The following is a 16,832-nucleotide window of genomic DNA, read 5'->3' on the forward strand; positions in this document are numbered from 1 at the left end:
GGATATATTTTGCTTTATTAGGATTGTTTTGTACAGGGACAGGGAAACTTTCACACTGTTCAGTCAATCAGACATACAGTTCGCATTTTAAAAATGTTACAGAATTTCTATGAATCTATATTAAATGTTAATGCATTGATTTATCCTCCTCAACTGAAATCAACTTGTGAATTGCTCAAGTGGAATTGACCCTAATCCTGAACGTTGATATGATTTTGCCATTGATACCCTCTTGCAGACTCACTCACCTGTAAACTAGAGTCTCATCCACAGTGCAGTTATACTGTATTTGATACATCCACACCAGGTTGGCTCCCGTCAAACGACCCTTAGCCCATCGCACTTGCGCTGAAGTGGACGTCACTCCCTGCACTCCTACTATCTGCTCCTCACTCGCTTCACTAACCTTACCCTCAACCTCGGTTTGACCCTCTTCCCGTCCCTCCTGAAGGTCAGTGTTAGTAGGGCCAGGGCTTTGTCCACTGGAGGTCTTCCCTCTGGTAATGTCCGATGATCCCGGGTCACGAGCTAACAATATTGTTCCATTTCCACGGTGAGGGATAGGGATAACTTTCAGGTCAACTAGGGCAGTGGCCTCGCCTGCAGCATTGATGGCAATGCAAGTGTAGGTACCATCATCACGGGCAACAGTTACAAGCACGTCAAGAGTGCCATTTCGAAAAAATGTGGTACGACTGGAATTGCCAATGATTCGGTCATCCGGTGAGACCCAGTGCACCACTGGCTCTGGATCACCAATTGCACGACATTTGAGTGTTGCCCTTTGGCCCTCTAACACCCAGAGTTTGTGTGTATGTCGGGTAATAAGTGGAGGCTCACAGGCAAATTCCTCCTCAGGAATAGACCAGAAGTAACGTCCTGCTAAATGAGTGGGTGTAGCGCAAGTCTCCATATCATCACTGCGTATTAGTCTTCTCAACCATAGCAATTCACAGTTACAGTGTAATGGGTTACCTCCAAAATTCAAGTTGATTACTGAATTGTAGGGTGTAGGGCTTATTACCCCTGTCTGTGATCGTGCAAACAATGGATCAGGTGGCAAAGTCTGTAGGCGATTTGAAGTCATATCCAATCGGGCTAGTTTGTAGAGATCGCTAAATGAACCCTCATCAATCTGGTCAATGAGATTATGATCTAGGTTTAATGTATGTAGGCTGGCCATGTTCTGGATGGCATCCCAGGGTGCTTTGCGAAGATTGTTGTAAGATAAGTCCAAATCCTCTAGAGTGATGAGAAAGTCATCAAAGGCCTCAGAAGAGATGTTAATGAGTTGGTTATTGTTTAGAATGAGATGCTGCAGGTTTAGCATGCCTACTAAGTCTCGCGGACCCAGCTCAGTCAGTCGGTTGCCATCTAAGTGCAATGAGCGTAGACTTTCCAGATCTGCAAACGCCATTGGCCGGATGTGGCTAATGGTGTTTCGGGATAGTGTCAAATCCACAAGTCCCGTCATGTTTGCAAAGTCAACTCCTCCTACCTCTCGAATGAAGTTGTCGGCGAGGCGAAGCTCAACGGTTCGGCGGTCTATGTTTGGAGGTATAAAAAGTAGGCCTTTGTCAGCACAGAGGGTGCTTAGAGACTCAGAGAGATTCCTGCACACGCAGTGGAAGGGGCACGCTGACACCACGCCCCACGTCTCGCCAGCCACTGCTCCTGGAATCGGGCAGATAAGAGCAGGCAGCAAGCAGGCCAGTGTAAGCCAGTGCAGTAAATGCAATGTCAGTATTGGTGAGAATGTGTCTTGGGGTGAGTATCTGCTGGTGAACTTTGGCCACAGTGGAGCTGAAGGTTGACTGGATATGTCTGAGGGCTTCAGTGTATTCTGTTCGAGATGAACGGACGGGTGAGAGGGGAAAGAGGGGGAGTGTGTGTTACTATGAGGATGGCATAAAATGATAGACAGGTGTGATTTTTTGAATGGCTGAAGGGGTGGGGAGTCTTTCATGGTAATAAGGGAGTGATCCACAGACCTGAAAAAAAAAACAAAGCGAAAGAGAATCAGTCATGGTGTATTTAGTCTAAACTTTGTAGTTCCTATTCATGTGGTTTCTTTACAGCACAGAAATGTATATGCTTGATCACCCTTTGCCTAGCTGCATATTGTGCATTTTAAAAGTCCAAAAAGCATTTTTTGTTGTGTTTTTTTTTAACAGTTAGCATGTAAATTCACACTCCCACCATAGTGTTTTGCTGTTTTCTTTGGCAGAAGAGAAGTTTGTCTCACTTCAAGAGAAGTGTGAGCCACAAATCAATGGGACATTTCACTAGACCTCAGAATTTTATATGCACAGAAATGCAGACTTAATCAATCTTCTATGATGGACAAACTCTGCTAAAAAAACAGATGTGTGTAGTAACGAGTTACATTTACTTGAGTAACATTTTGGGGAAAATTTAACTTATAGTGTAGTTTTAAAAGTGGGTAAATATTTTTGTACTTTTACTTCTTTACAATGTGTGGCGTTACTGTCATTACATTACTCGGTTTAATTTGAATTAATGCGTAATTTATTGAGAGATTATTGAATGGGACTTTTACAAGAGCTGAAGTTCACAGCTGCGCATGATGAGACGCTCCCACTTGAGTGATGAGACTGTCACTCAAGTCATCAGTGCAGCAGCATCAAACTCTTCAATGTTAAACACTTTCTTCGCTACGCACAGTGAAAAAAAGAATAGTTTCGTCATGCATTTAACACCAAGACAAGCTGATATTTCAAGATTAAAGTCACAGCTCCTACTTCAGGCAGCACGCTGAGGTAAATTTTGGCTTTAATTCAACGCAGGCTTTTCTGTGTAATGAGATGGTCATTTTCAGGGTGATTCTGTAACTGGGCTCTTATGACATCAGTTTTTAAGTGTACATTTTTAAATTAGTGCAGCAATATATCAGTGTGCTTTGTCCCGCATGTCATAAGCAGTGTTTATGCATTTACTCCACGCCCTCGCGGGGGTACTGGAAACTATCGCAGCTACTTCAGGTGGATTAACTATATAAATCAATGTAAACATCCTAATTGAGCGTAAATCGCTGCCATTTGCGTGATCAACAACTGGCGCAGACAGCATTTCTGCGCATACACAGCGAGGTGCGCAGGGCTACACACGTATGAGATGTACGGGCGCAAGGCGATCGTGGTGACGAGAGTGGTTGTGTCCGCTATCGTTCACTCACTCACTATATGAATGGCAGTTAGTGCACTATATCTCAGCAGTAAGTGAACGAAATGAGTGAATTTGGACGAGAGTGTCAGAGCTCTGGGGCTGGTGCAGAAACGTCACATTAAATTTTTAAATACTTGGGACTTATTTGTTATTCTTTTTAAATAATATATTAATACAATATATCTTTATTCTGTTTGTCATTTTTAATATATACTGTGTGTTAACATAAAGAGCAAACACATTTTATCAAATTAAGAGTACATTTTAAAATGTATTTGTTTTGTATCTCTATATGTTATTTTAATCAAGTAATGATTTGTCAAAAAGTAATTTAATGCCTTCAGTATTAAATGAAATATTGCAGAGTGAAGGAAGCAGTAAACTCCTAGCTTGTACTTCTGCCCCGTGGTGAATTGTGGGAAATTAACCATCATCGAGTGTACTTGAAATGTACACTTGAAATTATAGTGCATTGTGAGTAAGAATGAGTGAACAAAAGTAGGGAACGAGTGGCTCACTCAGAATTCAGACACTCCTTCAAATAGCGAAAACTCGAAATAGTTACTATATAGTGGATAGGGGGCAGTTTCAGACACAGTGAGTGTTCCATGACCAGAGTTGGTGCCCTACGTAGGCTGCAATCTCTGCATTTAGAGAGCGGTGGTACAGCTGTACAGAACTAACGATCTAAATACTTACGACACTGAAAACTGGAACTACACTGAAATAAGAATCCACACAGGACTTTAAAAGCTATGAAATAGCGAAAGAAGGAATTATATTTCAGCATTATATATAATGTCCTTGTGGGAGATTTTCATGTTTTCATGTTTACTAGAAATTTTTCCAAACCTTTTCCTTATTTACAAATTCATCCAGGTCTGACAAGATTCCTTAAAGGGATAGTTCACCCAAAAATTACAATTCTCATTTTTTTATTCACCCTCATGCAACCCCAGATGTGTATGACTTTCTTTATTCTGCTGAACTTAAATGAAGATTTTTAGAAGAATTTCTCAGCTCTGTAGGTCCATACAATGCAAGTAAATGGGTGGCAACATTTTAAAGCTAAACAAACAAACATAAATCAGCATAAAAATAATCCATAAGACTCTAGTTGTTAAATCAGTATCTTCAGAAGCGACGTGATAGGTGTGGATGAGAAACAGAGAAACAGATCACTTTCACATTCTTCTTGTGTTTTTGGTGATTCACATTCTTCTCTGATTATCGCCCCCTACTGTCTAGCAAGAAATGACAAATATTGATCTGTTTCTCACCCACACTTTAACTACTGGAGTCTTATGGATTACTTTTATGCTGCCTTTATGTGCTTTTTGGAGCATCAAAATGTTGGCCTACAGAGCTAAAATATTCTTTTAAAAATCTGAATTTGTGTCTGAAGAAGAAAGGAAGTCTTACACAACTGGGATGGCATGAGGGTGAGTAAATGATGAGAGAATTTTCAGTTTTGGGTAAACTATCTCTTTAAAAGTATAGCTCAGCCAAATTGTAATATTATGTCATCATTTCTCTACCCTCATGTTGTTCCAAACCAGTGTGATGCTTTGTATTATGTGGAACACAAAATATGTTAGACAGAATGTTAGGAGCTGACAGTCTCAGTCACCATTCACTTTCTATATATATATATATATATATATATATATATATATATATATATATATATATATATATATATATATATATATATAAATAGACTCAAATAGAGGCAAACATTTTGTCTAATATCTACTTCGTGATGCATGGTAGAAAGAAAGTCATACGGGTTTGGAACAACATGATGATGAATGATGACAGAATTTACATTTAATAATAATAATTATGTAGTACATGTTCAATGTGTATTATGTAATGGAATATAGGGGAGTAAACGTCTATTATGTCATTTAGGAAAATAACGAGTTATTCACTACTTGAGTATTCTTTTAATTGGATACATTTTTCTCTTAATTGATACTTTTAATTGATAATTGCATATCTAATTGCACTTTTATTGAGTAGAGTTGTTGGCTAATCTACCCACCTCTGCTAAAGAATGTCTTATTCTTAATATCATGTGAGCTCCAATCTAAAGATGAGATCAACTGTAGTCTAACATAATCAATACAAATTAAGTCCATCTACAAACTTCAGTGCACAATACTTCAGCTACTCTGTCCAGAGAACATGCAAGAGCAAGAGATGAACTAATGAGAAAAAACACAGGAAAGAGAGAGAAAGGGAAGGACAAAAAGAAAGATAGAGAGAGAGAATCATCACATAAAAAGGCAAAGTACAGGTTTTTATATGATGTCTTGCTCCAATATGTTGATTTGTCACCATAAAAAATGGCTTAAACCAAGAGATGAAGGTAGAGAGATATTAAGTTCTTTCAGAGTATATTTCAGAGTCACACTTCAGTCCTGTATTAGCACTTTAAGCAAATGCTCTTAAACTGTGCCACTTAACACTAACTGCAGGTACAAACTAGGGCTGCACGATATATCAAATTTATCAAAACATTGTTAAAGTACACATATAATGGAAATATATTTAATACAGTACATATATTTCAATATAGTAACGTTCAAAGTGAGGCAGATAGCAGAGAACAGACTGGGTGTTTGAGTGTCACTTGATGTGTGTGCGTGTTTTGTGCATAGGCGCTGAATCAAATTCTGCCACAATTTGTGCACATGCAGCTGTGACTGGCACTGTCCTGTGCTTTCGCTAATGAGACCATATACCGATATAAATTTATTGGTTGCTGTGGATCTGTGTGATTATTAAAGATTGGGTTTCAATTAATTAATTGTCCCATCAAATCAGCGCAGACTTATAACAAAGCAGAATTCAAGGGCAAGCACAGCTGGGCATCTTTTTTTTTCTTATTTTTTTTAAATAAAAATCCCAAAAAGCCAAAAAGTGTTAAAATAAAATATTTTACAACAGATTTCCCACAAATGTACTTCATATTCGTATTCATTTTACAGAAAAAAAATAAAATAAAAAAATATATATGTTAACTGAAGATGAATTTTAATATCTGCTGCATAGCTATTTGTAAAACTGCACATATAATACACATGCAATTTGGAAATAAAGATGTTTGTGCTATGTTTGTGATCAGTATAAAATGCTTTATCTCCATATTGAACACATAGAGAACATTGACCATAGCTCAATAGAGAGCTGTGTCACAGATTGAATATTCTGCCTTCATCATGGCACACTACAGATCTTTTACAGTTATCTTTAAATAACCATTCCTAAGTATTTGGCATTGTGAACGCACCTAATTAGCAGAGCGTGTGCTTGCTCACCCGTCTCTGTATAATAAACAGTACATAACAATAATTATGCAAATTTCAAAAAGACAACATAGTAATTTTTGCAATGCCATTAGAAAATGAAGATAAATATAACTGGGGAACAATCTGACCTAGCTCAATTAGGCTTGTTTTTCAGCACATTACATATTAAACAGCAGAAGATTCTAATTTTGTATTCTGGAAGGTGCAGAATTCTTGAAGGTGCAGAAAGGGAGGTATCTTGAACATTTATAATTTTCAAATAGAAAAAAAATGCTTCATAAAATGTTTTACTATATTAATAGGACAAACTATTCTGAGAGCCTATAAAAGCTTCTTACACTGTTAAGAGGAGATGCCATATTAATCTATTTTGGTTCCCTTTCGTAGGAAATTGAGCTGCGTAATCGCATTGGGACATGGTGTCATGTGGTCTGTAGCCCTTATACAATTACGGCAATTTATTGGCTGATGACACTTAAGTGACGCCTCTAGGGAGCTATGTCACACGATCCATAAAGGCACTCGTTTCACGCCATCGAGTCTGGCCCGTGTTGTACCAATGACTCACGTCAAAACGAGGATCATTATTATTCTCCTTTTTGAGTGGCACCACATCGTCGGTGTTCATTGTCAGGTTCATCGTCGGTGAAGATTCCCACAACATGTGTATTGCCTGTCTAGGTTTTTCACCACAAGGAGACTGCATTGGAGTGTTCGGATTGACCACAGTGTGATTTAATAAACATCAGGACGATCCGTGAAAGGCTCACCTCCTTTGGAAATTCAATCAAGCCACATGCTGGTGCAGATTGTGTATCTGGTGCAGATTGCGGCACCCAGCCGTTTGACTCATGGGAGGCCTGCATGGACGGTGAGGACATGGGAGTTGAGCAACAGGCCAACCTATGGATCTCTCTGTCACTCTCCCGGATTCGGCTAAACATTCTCTGAGTTTGCACGTGGGCATTTCTGCTCTGTGGTTTCCTTTGTTGCTGAGGATGAGGACACCATGTCTATGGCGGCATCGGGTTTCGAGAAATTCGCCGGTGGCCAGGCTGAAGCCTTGACTCCTAGTGGTCGGATTTCCAGACCTTTGGCAAATAATGTGGAATTGCTGGAGTTTATTACACATGCAAATGGATTGGCACAGTTGAAGGATCATAAATCGAACTTTGATGACTGTTTTTAGCATGCCAGTGCTCAGCTATACCTCGTAGGCTACTCTTTGTTTTCCCCGGACCTCCTCCATGATATTTCAAAGTACTGGGATCAACCCTATTTGGCCAGGATAACGAATTAATTGGCCTCTGATTTTTCTAATGTGTGACGATCTTCCGACCACAGATATAATTCGGTCCCGGTGACGGAAGAGATACTGGCTGCCCATCTCTCTCCTTCTTCGGTGACAACATAGAAATCGAGGCCTACTCTTGCCTCATAGCTGTGTAGAGTTACATCGCCCTTGTTGAGCGAAGCCTACCAGGCTACGGGCCAGGCAGTTTTGCTTTGCATATCCAGGCAGTTCTGCAAGCCTACCAGACCCATTTTATGAGGGATTTAGACAAGGGAGCTGGAAATGATGCAGAGGCCATCATGGAACTGCGGCAAACTTCGGATTTGGCGCTAAGAGCTACCAAACATATTGCTCGGACCACTGGTCAGAATATGGTGGGCCTTGTGGCGTCAGAGTGCCATCTGTGGTTTACGGTCACAGATATTTGAGACAATAACAAGGCCTTTCTAATGAACGCCCCTGTGTTATCATGACTGTTCGGTGATGCAGTCCAGTCAGTGAAAAATTACTCGCAGTGAAACAGCAGACTGCCACGTTCCAGCAGATGCTTCCATGTAAAGAGAGAAAAGCCTGCCTCAGCTTAGGTGCATTCACATTCTGTATCTTCGCAAAGCCCCACCAGAGAGCAGCATAAGGCGACGGACACAAGTTTTGCACCCCCTCCGAAGTTCATTCATTATCTCTTAGAAAAATTTAGCATCCTTCCGTTCGGACATGCACTGGCACCACTCACTTTCACAAAATGCATGGATGTGGCTTTAATGCCCTTGAGGCTTCAGGACATCCGCGTTTTGAATTATCTCAACGATTGTTTGGTTCTAGCCCACTCTGAGGTTTGGCTGACCAACATCGAGATATCATTCTCAGCAATCTGAGCAATCTAGGGCTGAGCAATCTGTATGTAAATCTAGACAAGAGTGTCCTGTTGCCAAGGCAACAGACTCTATTTCTAGGGATGGAGCTAGATTCACGGAAAATGCAGGCGCATTTGTCTCCAGCTCGCGTTCTTCAATTCTCTTGGTGTCTAGTGATGTTCAGATTTGGACGCATTCTCCCTGTGAGAACATTTCACAGGCTTTTGGGGCTCATGGCTTACGCTGTCATTCCCTTGTGCATGTTTCTTGCGAGAACTTTTCAGTGCTGGATGAACTCCACAAAGGGACTTAAACCACTGACGCATACATTCTGTTTCTTCAAAGTGATGCGTGGGTGCTACCGAACTCTGTTACCATGGAAACGGACCCGTCTTCTGATGTCGGGCATTCCGTTGGGATAGGTGTGTCTCCGCAAAGTTATGATGACAGATGCCTCCAGCCTACAGCGTTTGGATGGGCCAGCAGCAATATTGGCTCATAAACTGTCTGGAGATGTTCACGGTGCTGCTGCTGGTGTTCAAATTTTCCCTCCCATAGATTCAGGCAGGCATGTCGTTTTCCGGTTGGAAAACAGGGCGGTGGTGTCTTACATCAGTCGCCAGGGAGGAGTTTGTTCTCATGCCATGCTGAGGCTGACATTAGGAAAATATGCAGTCTCTACGATCCATGCATGTTCCTGGCTGGTTGAATCTGGGGGCGGATCTCCTGTCCAGACAGGGCTTGATGCCCGGAGAGTGGACATTATATCCTCAGATTATGGAACAAATCTGGAGAAGGTTAGGCAGAGCGGAAGTGGATTTGTTCGCTTCATGCGAGACATTACACCGTCCACTCTGGTTTTCCCTTTTGCCCACGGCACCACTGGGCAAAGCCAGTAGTAATGGTGGTAAAGTTTACATGCACCGTGAAATGGGGAAGAGGCCAAAAACATTTCATGTACCGATCAGTTTTTGCTCTAGCCACGAAATAATATTGGATTATGTACATATATCGTAAAGATTTTAGTTTTTTTTTTTCACCAGAAATTATAATTAATAGGAGTTTTTTCCTTGCTACAGACACAATAGCTTGATCTCGGAGGGCTTTAAGACATAAAAGCATGATTTTCTATAAAGCTGCTTTGAAACTGTGTATTGAGAGAAGTGATATACAAATATAAATTACTTTAGTGTTTACAAACAAATTTTTCTCAAGAACAACATGAAAATTGTGAGATCATATTAGATTTTCTCATTACAATCAAACAGAATAAATGCAGTGCTATTGTTTAATTTACTTTATTATAGAGCTCTGTTTTTTGTTGCCAATGTAAGACACTGTTGTGTCATTTATGATTTAAACAACATTTATGTTGAATCCTTGAATAAGTTTGAGTGAAACATTTGTTGGAACAGTTTTTTCTGTATTGTATTGTATAGTGAAATCTGTGTATCATTACCTGTCTATAGAGCCATGTTTTAATTTGTACAAACATAAAAATATATTAGGGGAGAGTAAAGGAATGGTAATACAGAACATGCAACTGAGTGCAATTTCCAATATGACTTTTATTGTCTTGTAAATTTGCAATCCTAGAAGTCTTTTGGAGAACAAGCTGGAAAAGTATACGCTTCATTTGTCTCTTTTTTCTTACTTTTAAATCTTCCTGTCTGTTTTTGTGGTCTCACTCTGCCGTACTATGACCTTCCTTCTCCCTTCCTCCCTCTTCCTCCCCCTTTCTTCTCCACGCCCCTCTCTTTCAGTTCCCCTTTATAACCCAGTGTTTTCCTTATCACCTGTGCCCTCTCTTCCATCTGCCCTTGAGGTAACTTGAGAAGTGATGCAACATTAGTTAAAGTACCCCTCCTTTCTTTCTTTCTTTCTTTCTTTCTCTCTCTCTCTCTCTCTCTCTCTCTCTCTCTCTCTCTGTGTCTCTGTCTCTCTGTCTCTGGCCACCTAAAAACACACCAGCTGTAATGGATATTTTCTCTCCCCCATCGATCCAGCCACCCGGCATAGATAGCAGAGCTTCCTCGACATTATCACTCCTCTTCCTCCTACTGTTCTCTTTCTCAGAGGTGGGTAGTAACGCGCTACATTTACTCCGTTACATTTACTTGTGTAACTTTTTGGAAAAAAATACTTTTAGAGAAGGTTTTAAAGGGAAGTCAAGTCATTTTTATTTGTATTGCGCCTTTCACAACACACATCGTTTCAAAGCAGCTGGCGTGCGCTGCTGTCACAGACTGTCACTCAAGTCATCAGTGCAGCAGCATCAAACTCTTCAAAGTGAAACACTTTCTTCACTCCGCACAGTGAAAAAAAGTATAGTTTCGTCATGCACATACACTACACGATTTTATTGGCCTGATTTTCACTCACCAACAGTTTTGCAGAGATCGCCAGCAAAAACTCGAAATCATTGGCAAATCGGAGCTCGCTCCGAAGATCGCAATGTATGATTTATCAAAGACATGATTTGAGAGAAGAGCTGATGTATTGCTGATGTCAGCGAGATATCTAGGATGTTAAATATCTGAACTTGTCTGAGAGTGGCTGTCTGAAATCGTTCCTTCGTTCACTATTTCCTATATAGTGAATGGCAGTTAGTGCACTATATCTCAACAGTGAGTGAAGGAAATGAGTAAGTTAATTCGAACACTGATGTATAAACAAAGCGTCGGATCTCTGGGGCTGTTACAGAAACAACATCACATATGAACTTTTGAAATACTTGGGCCTTAATTGTTATACATATTTATATGAAGAGTAAACACATTTGATCAAATAAAGAGTACATTATAAAATGTACATGTATGTTTTACCTATCTATATGTCATTATGTTATTTTAATCAAGTAATGATTTGTCAAAAATGTATTTAATACATTCAGCATGAAAGAAAATATTGCAGGAGTGAAGGAAGCAGTACACTTCCAGCTCGTACATCTTCCCCGTGGTGGATTGTGGGCAATTATTCGTTGTAGAAAATTAAATATACACTCAAAATTAAAGTGCATTGTGGATAATAATTAGTGAACAATAGTAAGGAACAAGCGGTTCACTCAGAATTCAGACAATCCTACAAAATGGCGTACACCCGAAATAGTGCACTATGTAGTGGATAGGGGCAGTTTCAAACACAGCAAGTGTTCCGCGACCGGGGTTGGTGCCCTACGCACTAGGCTGCGTACTCTACATTTAGAGAGTGGCAGTAATACTGTACACTACTAATGATCTAAATTCTTTCGACACTGAAAACTGTAACTACACTGAGATAAAAATCTGTGCAGGATAGAGGTAGCAAAAGAAGGCATTAATAAAGCATGATCTTGCTGTGGTTTATAATTCAGCATTATATATATATATATATATATATATATATAATGTCCACATGGGACATTTTCAAGTTTTCACCATAAGAATTACTAGAAATGTTTCCAAACCGCTCTTATTGACAAATACATCCAGCACTGACAAGAGGCTTTAAAGGGATAGTTCACCCAAAAATTTTAATTCTCATTATTTACTAAACCTCATACCACCCCAGATATGTATGACTTTCTTTCATCTGCTGAACTGAACTTAAGATTTTTAGAAGAATTTCTCAGCTCTGTAGGTCCAAACAATGCAAGTGAATTGGTAGCAACATTTTAAAGCTAAACAAAATCACATAAGTCAGCATAAAAGTAATCCATAAGACACCAGTGTTTAAATAAATATCTTCATAAGTGATGTGATAGGTGTGGTTGAGAAACAGATCACCTTCACATTCTTCTTCTTGTGTTTTTGGTTATTCACATTCTCTGCATATTGTCGCTGCTGTCTAGCAAAAAATTACAAATATTGATCTGTTTCTCACCCACACCTATCATATCACCTCAGAAGATATGGATATAACTACTGGAGTCTTATAGATTACTTTTATGCTGCCTTTATATGCTTTTTGGAGCATCAAAATTAAAAAAGAAATAATCTAAAATATTCTTCTAAAAAATGTAATTTGTGTTCTGCAGAAGAAAGGAAGTCATACACATCTGGGATGGCATGAGGGTGAGTAAATGATGAGAGAATTTAAATTTTTGGGTGAACTACCCCTTTAATGTGGGTAAAAGTCACTCACCATTCACTTTCAAAATATGGAGGAAAAAGAAATCACTGAAAGTAAATAGTGACTCAGGCAAACATTCTGTCTAATATTTACTTTGTGTTGCATGGAAGAAAGAAAGTCCATGGGTTTGGAACAACATGATGGTGAATGATGACAGAATTTCCATTAATAATAATAATAATTCTGTAATACATCTTAAAAGTTTATTATGTACAGTAAATGGATTATAAGGGAGTTAATGTCTATTATGTAATTTGTGAAAGTAACGAGTTACTCACTACTTGAGTACTCTTTTAATTGGATACTTTCTTACTCTTACTTGAGAAATTATTTATGTTAGTATTTTTACTTCTTCTTGAGTAATTATTTTTTTTTAAGTAATTGTACTTTTACTTGAGTACAGTTTTTGGCTATTCTACCCACCTCTGCTCTTTCTCTCTTTTCTTTTCTTATACTCTGCTCTCCATGTCCTCTACTCATTTTTTATTTCTGTGTTCAGGACACGTTAGTGCTTGTCTTCCTCTAATTTCATGTGCTTGAGAAAATAAACGTGTGCATGTGTGTGTTAGTAGTGGGGAGATTAAATGAATATAAATTCTGGTAATCCTTTTGTAATCCGTAATGTTATTCATGATTTAGTCTGAATGAAAAACGACTGGGGGTGCCTAGTTTTAGTGTGTAATGACCCTGTCCGTTATACGTGTCTGTGTTTGTCTCACTCAGAACATCTCTCTGCACTTAGCAACTCCCTCAGCATACTTTTGCCAATGTGATGTCCTCAACGGACCCTTCCTGTCTCTCCTGTCCTCATCTCCTTTTTCCCATATCCTTATCTGGCTCACAATAAATCACACACATTTACTCTCCGAGCCATGCTTTTGTTGTCAGTGTCTCAGCAAACTCAGTGCCCACAAAGCTGCTGAACATTTACTAATGATTATCACATCAGTTATATACCACACAAGACAATTTAGAAGAGAGCACACACACACACACACACACACACACACACACACACTCACAGTGGCTGAAAGACTAATTGAAGCAGCATTGACCCAGTAAGAATCATTAGCATCTCAGCTCAATTTTATTCTCTTCTCGGCACTCAAGTGGCAGAGCATGTTTTTTTTTTTTATTTGGTCTCCCCAGGAAGTCTTTATTTCCAGGGCAGCCTGACTCCCTAAATACAGCACTCACAGAGCTGTCACCAAACCAACTAACTTTTACTGTGAAATGTCCTCATATTGTTGTATATATTTGGCAGGATTGCTTGTTATTTGTTCTTGCTAGTATTTTTATGTTATTCACTTGTACAAAAATATTGTATACCTCAGTGTTTCCTACAGAATTCAGTTTTGCAGTGTGGGACCCCTCATCCCACCCACCCAGCTGCCCCCATGCATTATTGGTTCTAAGTACATAATAAATACTAAAGACCTATATCAAACCATTTTTTGTTATTATTAAAAAAAAATTTGTGACATTTTTGTATATAAATAAAAAAGAAAATTGTAAATGTATCTTTAAAGTAATGTTCAGGCTTCAATAAATGTTCAGCTCAATTGACCGCATTTGTGGCATAATGTTGCTTATAATGAAAAAGTATTTAAACTTATCCATAATTTTTCAAAGAAAGCAAGAATTGCTGTTTCATTAAGGCACTTACCATGGAAGGGAATGTGGCCAATCATTTACATAAAAATACACATTGTTTTTAATTATATTAGTGTGATCAAATAGTTTACTAACCTTTTCTGTTGAGAGTTATATGCAATCTTAGGGAAGAAAACAAAACAATATGTAACAATATAATGGTTTATTAACATTGTCCAAACAAAGGCTTCCACAGTAGAAAGATAGAAATGCAATGACACCAATTCAAGTAACATTCCCACAGTCTAAGTGGGAGTTTGAAAATTGAAAGAACTCCCCATATCCAAGTCCAACCATTTGTTGCATATTCATTGCAATGGGAAATTAAATCTCTTAAACTCTCATCATCCACAATATTAATCTGCCAGTAGGCTGTGGCTATCCGCCTTACTACAGCAATCGTGAAGCACCCTTCATGATTTGCGTCAGAGTGTCAATGCCAGTGTCAAGCGCCCTTTGAATTCCACACGAAAAGTGCTTGGAGACAAAAATGTCTTATTCTGCGTTTTGGTGATATTTAAGACTTGACATGTTTCTGTGGTAATTAAAATGATCCTTGAATAGGCTGAAAAATACTTGATTTCTATCACAAGTTCCATTCTGGCTTGTTTTGTAAATCAAATACTGCTAAATGGTCCATTTTATCACTGACAGGGAAACACTGTTTTGTGTGTTTGTGGTGTGAACTTTGTGTAACGACTCTGGGCAGACACATTACAAAGGCTACGCCATTCCAACAAGTGTTTATGCTGGTTGCAGTTTTAACGGTTAATATATCACGATTAGAAAAATGTACATTTAACTTTTTCATTAATCACATGCATTAACGCTTAATTCTGACAGCTCTACTATAAACTAAAATCTTGTTAACATATCATTTTTATATCTAACATTTATGGACTGGCCCCATTTACCCATTAACCATTATTTGCCTTATTGCAAGGTAACTAAATTAGGTCAAATTAAAATACTGTGGTTATTAACGTTATACAATGCCATATGCTGAGCTTAACTTATATTGAACCTGAAACATTCCTTTAACTACAGATTGTCAGAAATATCCACAAAGTGTGCTTGCTCTATTATGTGCAAGTGTGTACATGTGAAAGGAGAAAGAGAAGGTTGAGACAGGTGCCATAGGTCAAAATGAGTTTAAGTCAATGTATTATGTTGTTGAGTAGATATAAAAGAGTTGTAGGTAGGTAAATGCCTATATATATATACCATTAAAATCAGCCGATCTCTGGTATTAAAGACTTCTTTCATCTAATGATATATCTTTTTGTACATTGAACAAAGGGATTTATTATCTGCGCAACAAACAGAACCTATGATGCCTCCTGCTTTTTTAGGAAATGATCTCCAACACATGCACATGATGAAACCCACACACACTCTGACAAATGGCTTTCATCTTTCTTTTTCTCATTTCACTGTTTTACATCAGTTTTCTCATAACTTTACCAATGTTCTGTTGTTTTCTCTCTCTTTCTGACTGTGAGTGCAGTCAAAATGACTTACAGTTTACTGTAAGTAATACAGTATTTAATGTCTGTATATTCAGCAATTCCGTAATGTAAAAATAATGTAGTCCAACTGCAGAACCCTATAGAACAAAGAAAACTCTAAATGAAAAACACATTACAGTACACTCAACCAAAAATGTTGTGCAACTGCAAAATCAATGAGAGATTCATTCTGCCTCAGCATTGTCACGAATGACTGTGAAGGTAGACTCGGGACGAGGATCTAAACGCAGCAAGTTTTATTAAACATAAAAGGCAGCACAAAAGAACACCAACAAAAGAAACATCCACGATGGGAAAAAGTAAACAAAAAACGAAAGGCAAACAAAGGGTTAACATAACACGGAAGGCATACACGGGGATAAATACAGCGAAAACAATGATGGGAGCATAGGAAACGGGCATCTACTTACAACAAAGACCGACAGGGGAAAGGAGAAACAGACCAGGTTAAATACACAAACACAATGAAGACTGAACGAGACACAGGTGAGAACAATGAAGAGTGCAGGCAGTGAGAGGCCAGGAATTGTGGGACTTGTAGTTTTGACAAGGACAGTGAAACACGGGGCGAACAACAAGGAAAACACGACATGGAGCGCAAGTGGTGACAGGTGAAGTGGAAAACACGGAGCAGACAAGGAAACATGACATAAACGTGGTAGTGCGACAGAGAACACAGGGCAGACAACAGGTAATCCTGACAGAATCCCCCCTCAAAAGGACCGGATTCCAGACGGACTTAAGACACAGACAGGAAACAATAGCAGGGATAAACAGATGTTCAAGGCGAGAGACAAGGGGAAAAACAGACGGACCAAAGGGGGCACAAGGGACACAGACAAAGGGGGCACCAGGGACATGGAGACAGACTACGGGGGCACAAGGGGAA

The 16,832-nt window shown here is 39.0% G+C and overlaps 2 protein-coding genes across 3 annotated transcripts in view; one reads left to right on the plus strand and one right to left on the minus strand.

The window, feature by feature from the left end:
* Window positions 1-16,832, plus strand: part of pcxb (pyruvate carboxylase b) — a 299,005-nt gene that overhangs the window by 185,004 nt on the left and 97,169 nt on the right. The window lies entirely within an intron of this gene.
* The window catches only part of LOC127618728 (leucine-rich repeat and fibronectin type-III domain-containing protein 4-like), a 45,718-nt gene that overhangs the window by 8,708 nt on the left and 20,178 nt on the right, over window positions 1-16,832 (minus strand). For both annotated transcript variants that reach the window (XM_052091350.1, XM_052091342.1), the window contains exon 3: window positions 249-1,991. In XM_052091350.1, the coding sequence (XP_051947310.1) occupies window positions 249-1,966 (1,718 nt within the window). In that variant the 5' untranslated portion in view covers window positions 1,967-1,991. The remainder of the gene's footprint in view (window positions 1-248; window positions 1,992-16,832) is intronic.

This window comes from Xyrauchen texanus, chromosome 2 (assembly GCF_025860055.1).
Source record: "Xyrauchen texanus isolate HMW12.3.18 chromosome 2, RBS_HiC_50CHRs, whole genome shotgun sequence".
Taxonomy (NCBI): Eukaryota; Metazoa; Chordata; class Actinopteri; order Cypriniformes; family Catostomidae; genus Xyrauchen; species Xyrauchen texanus.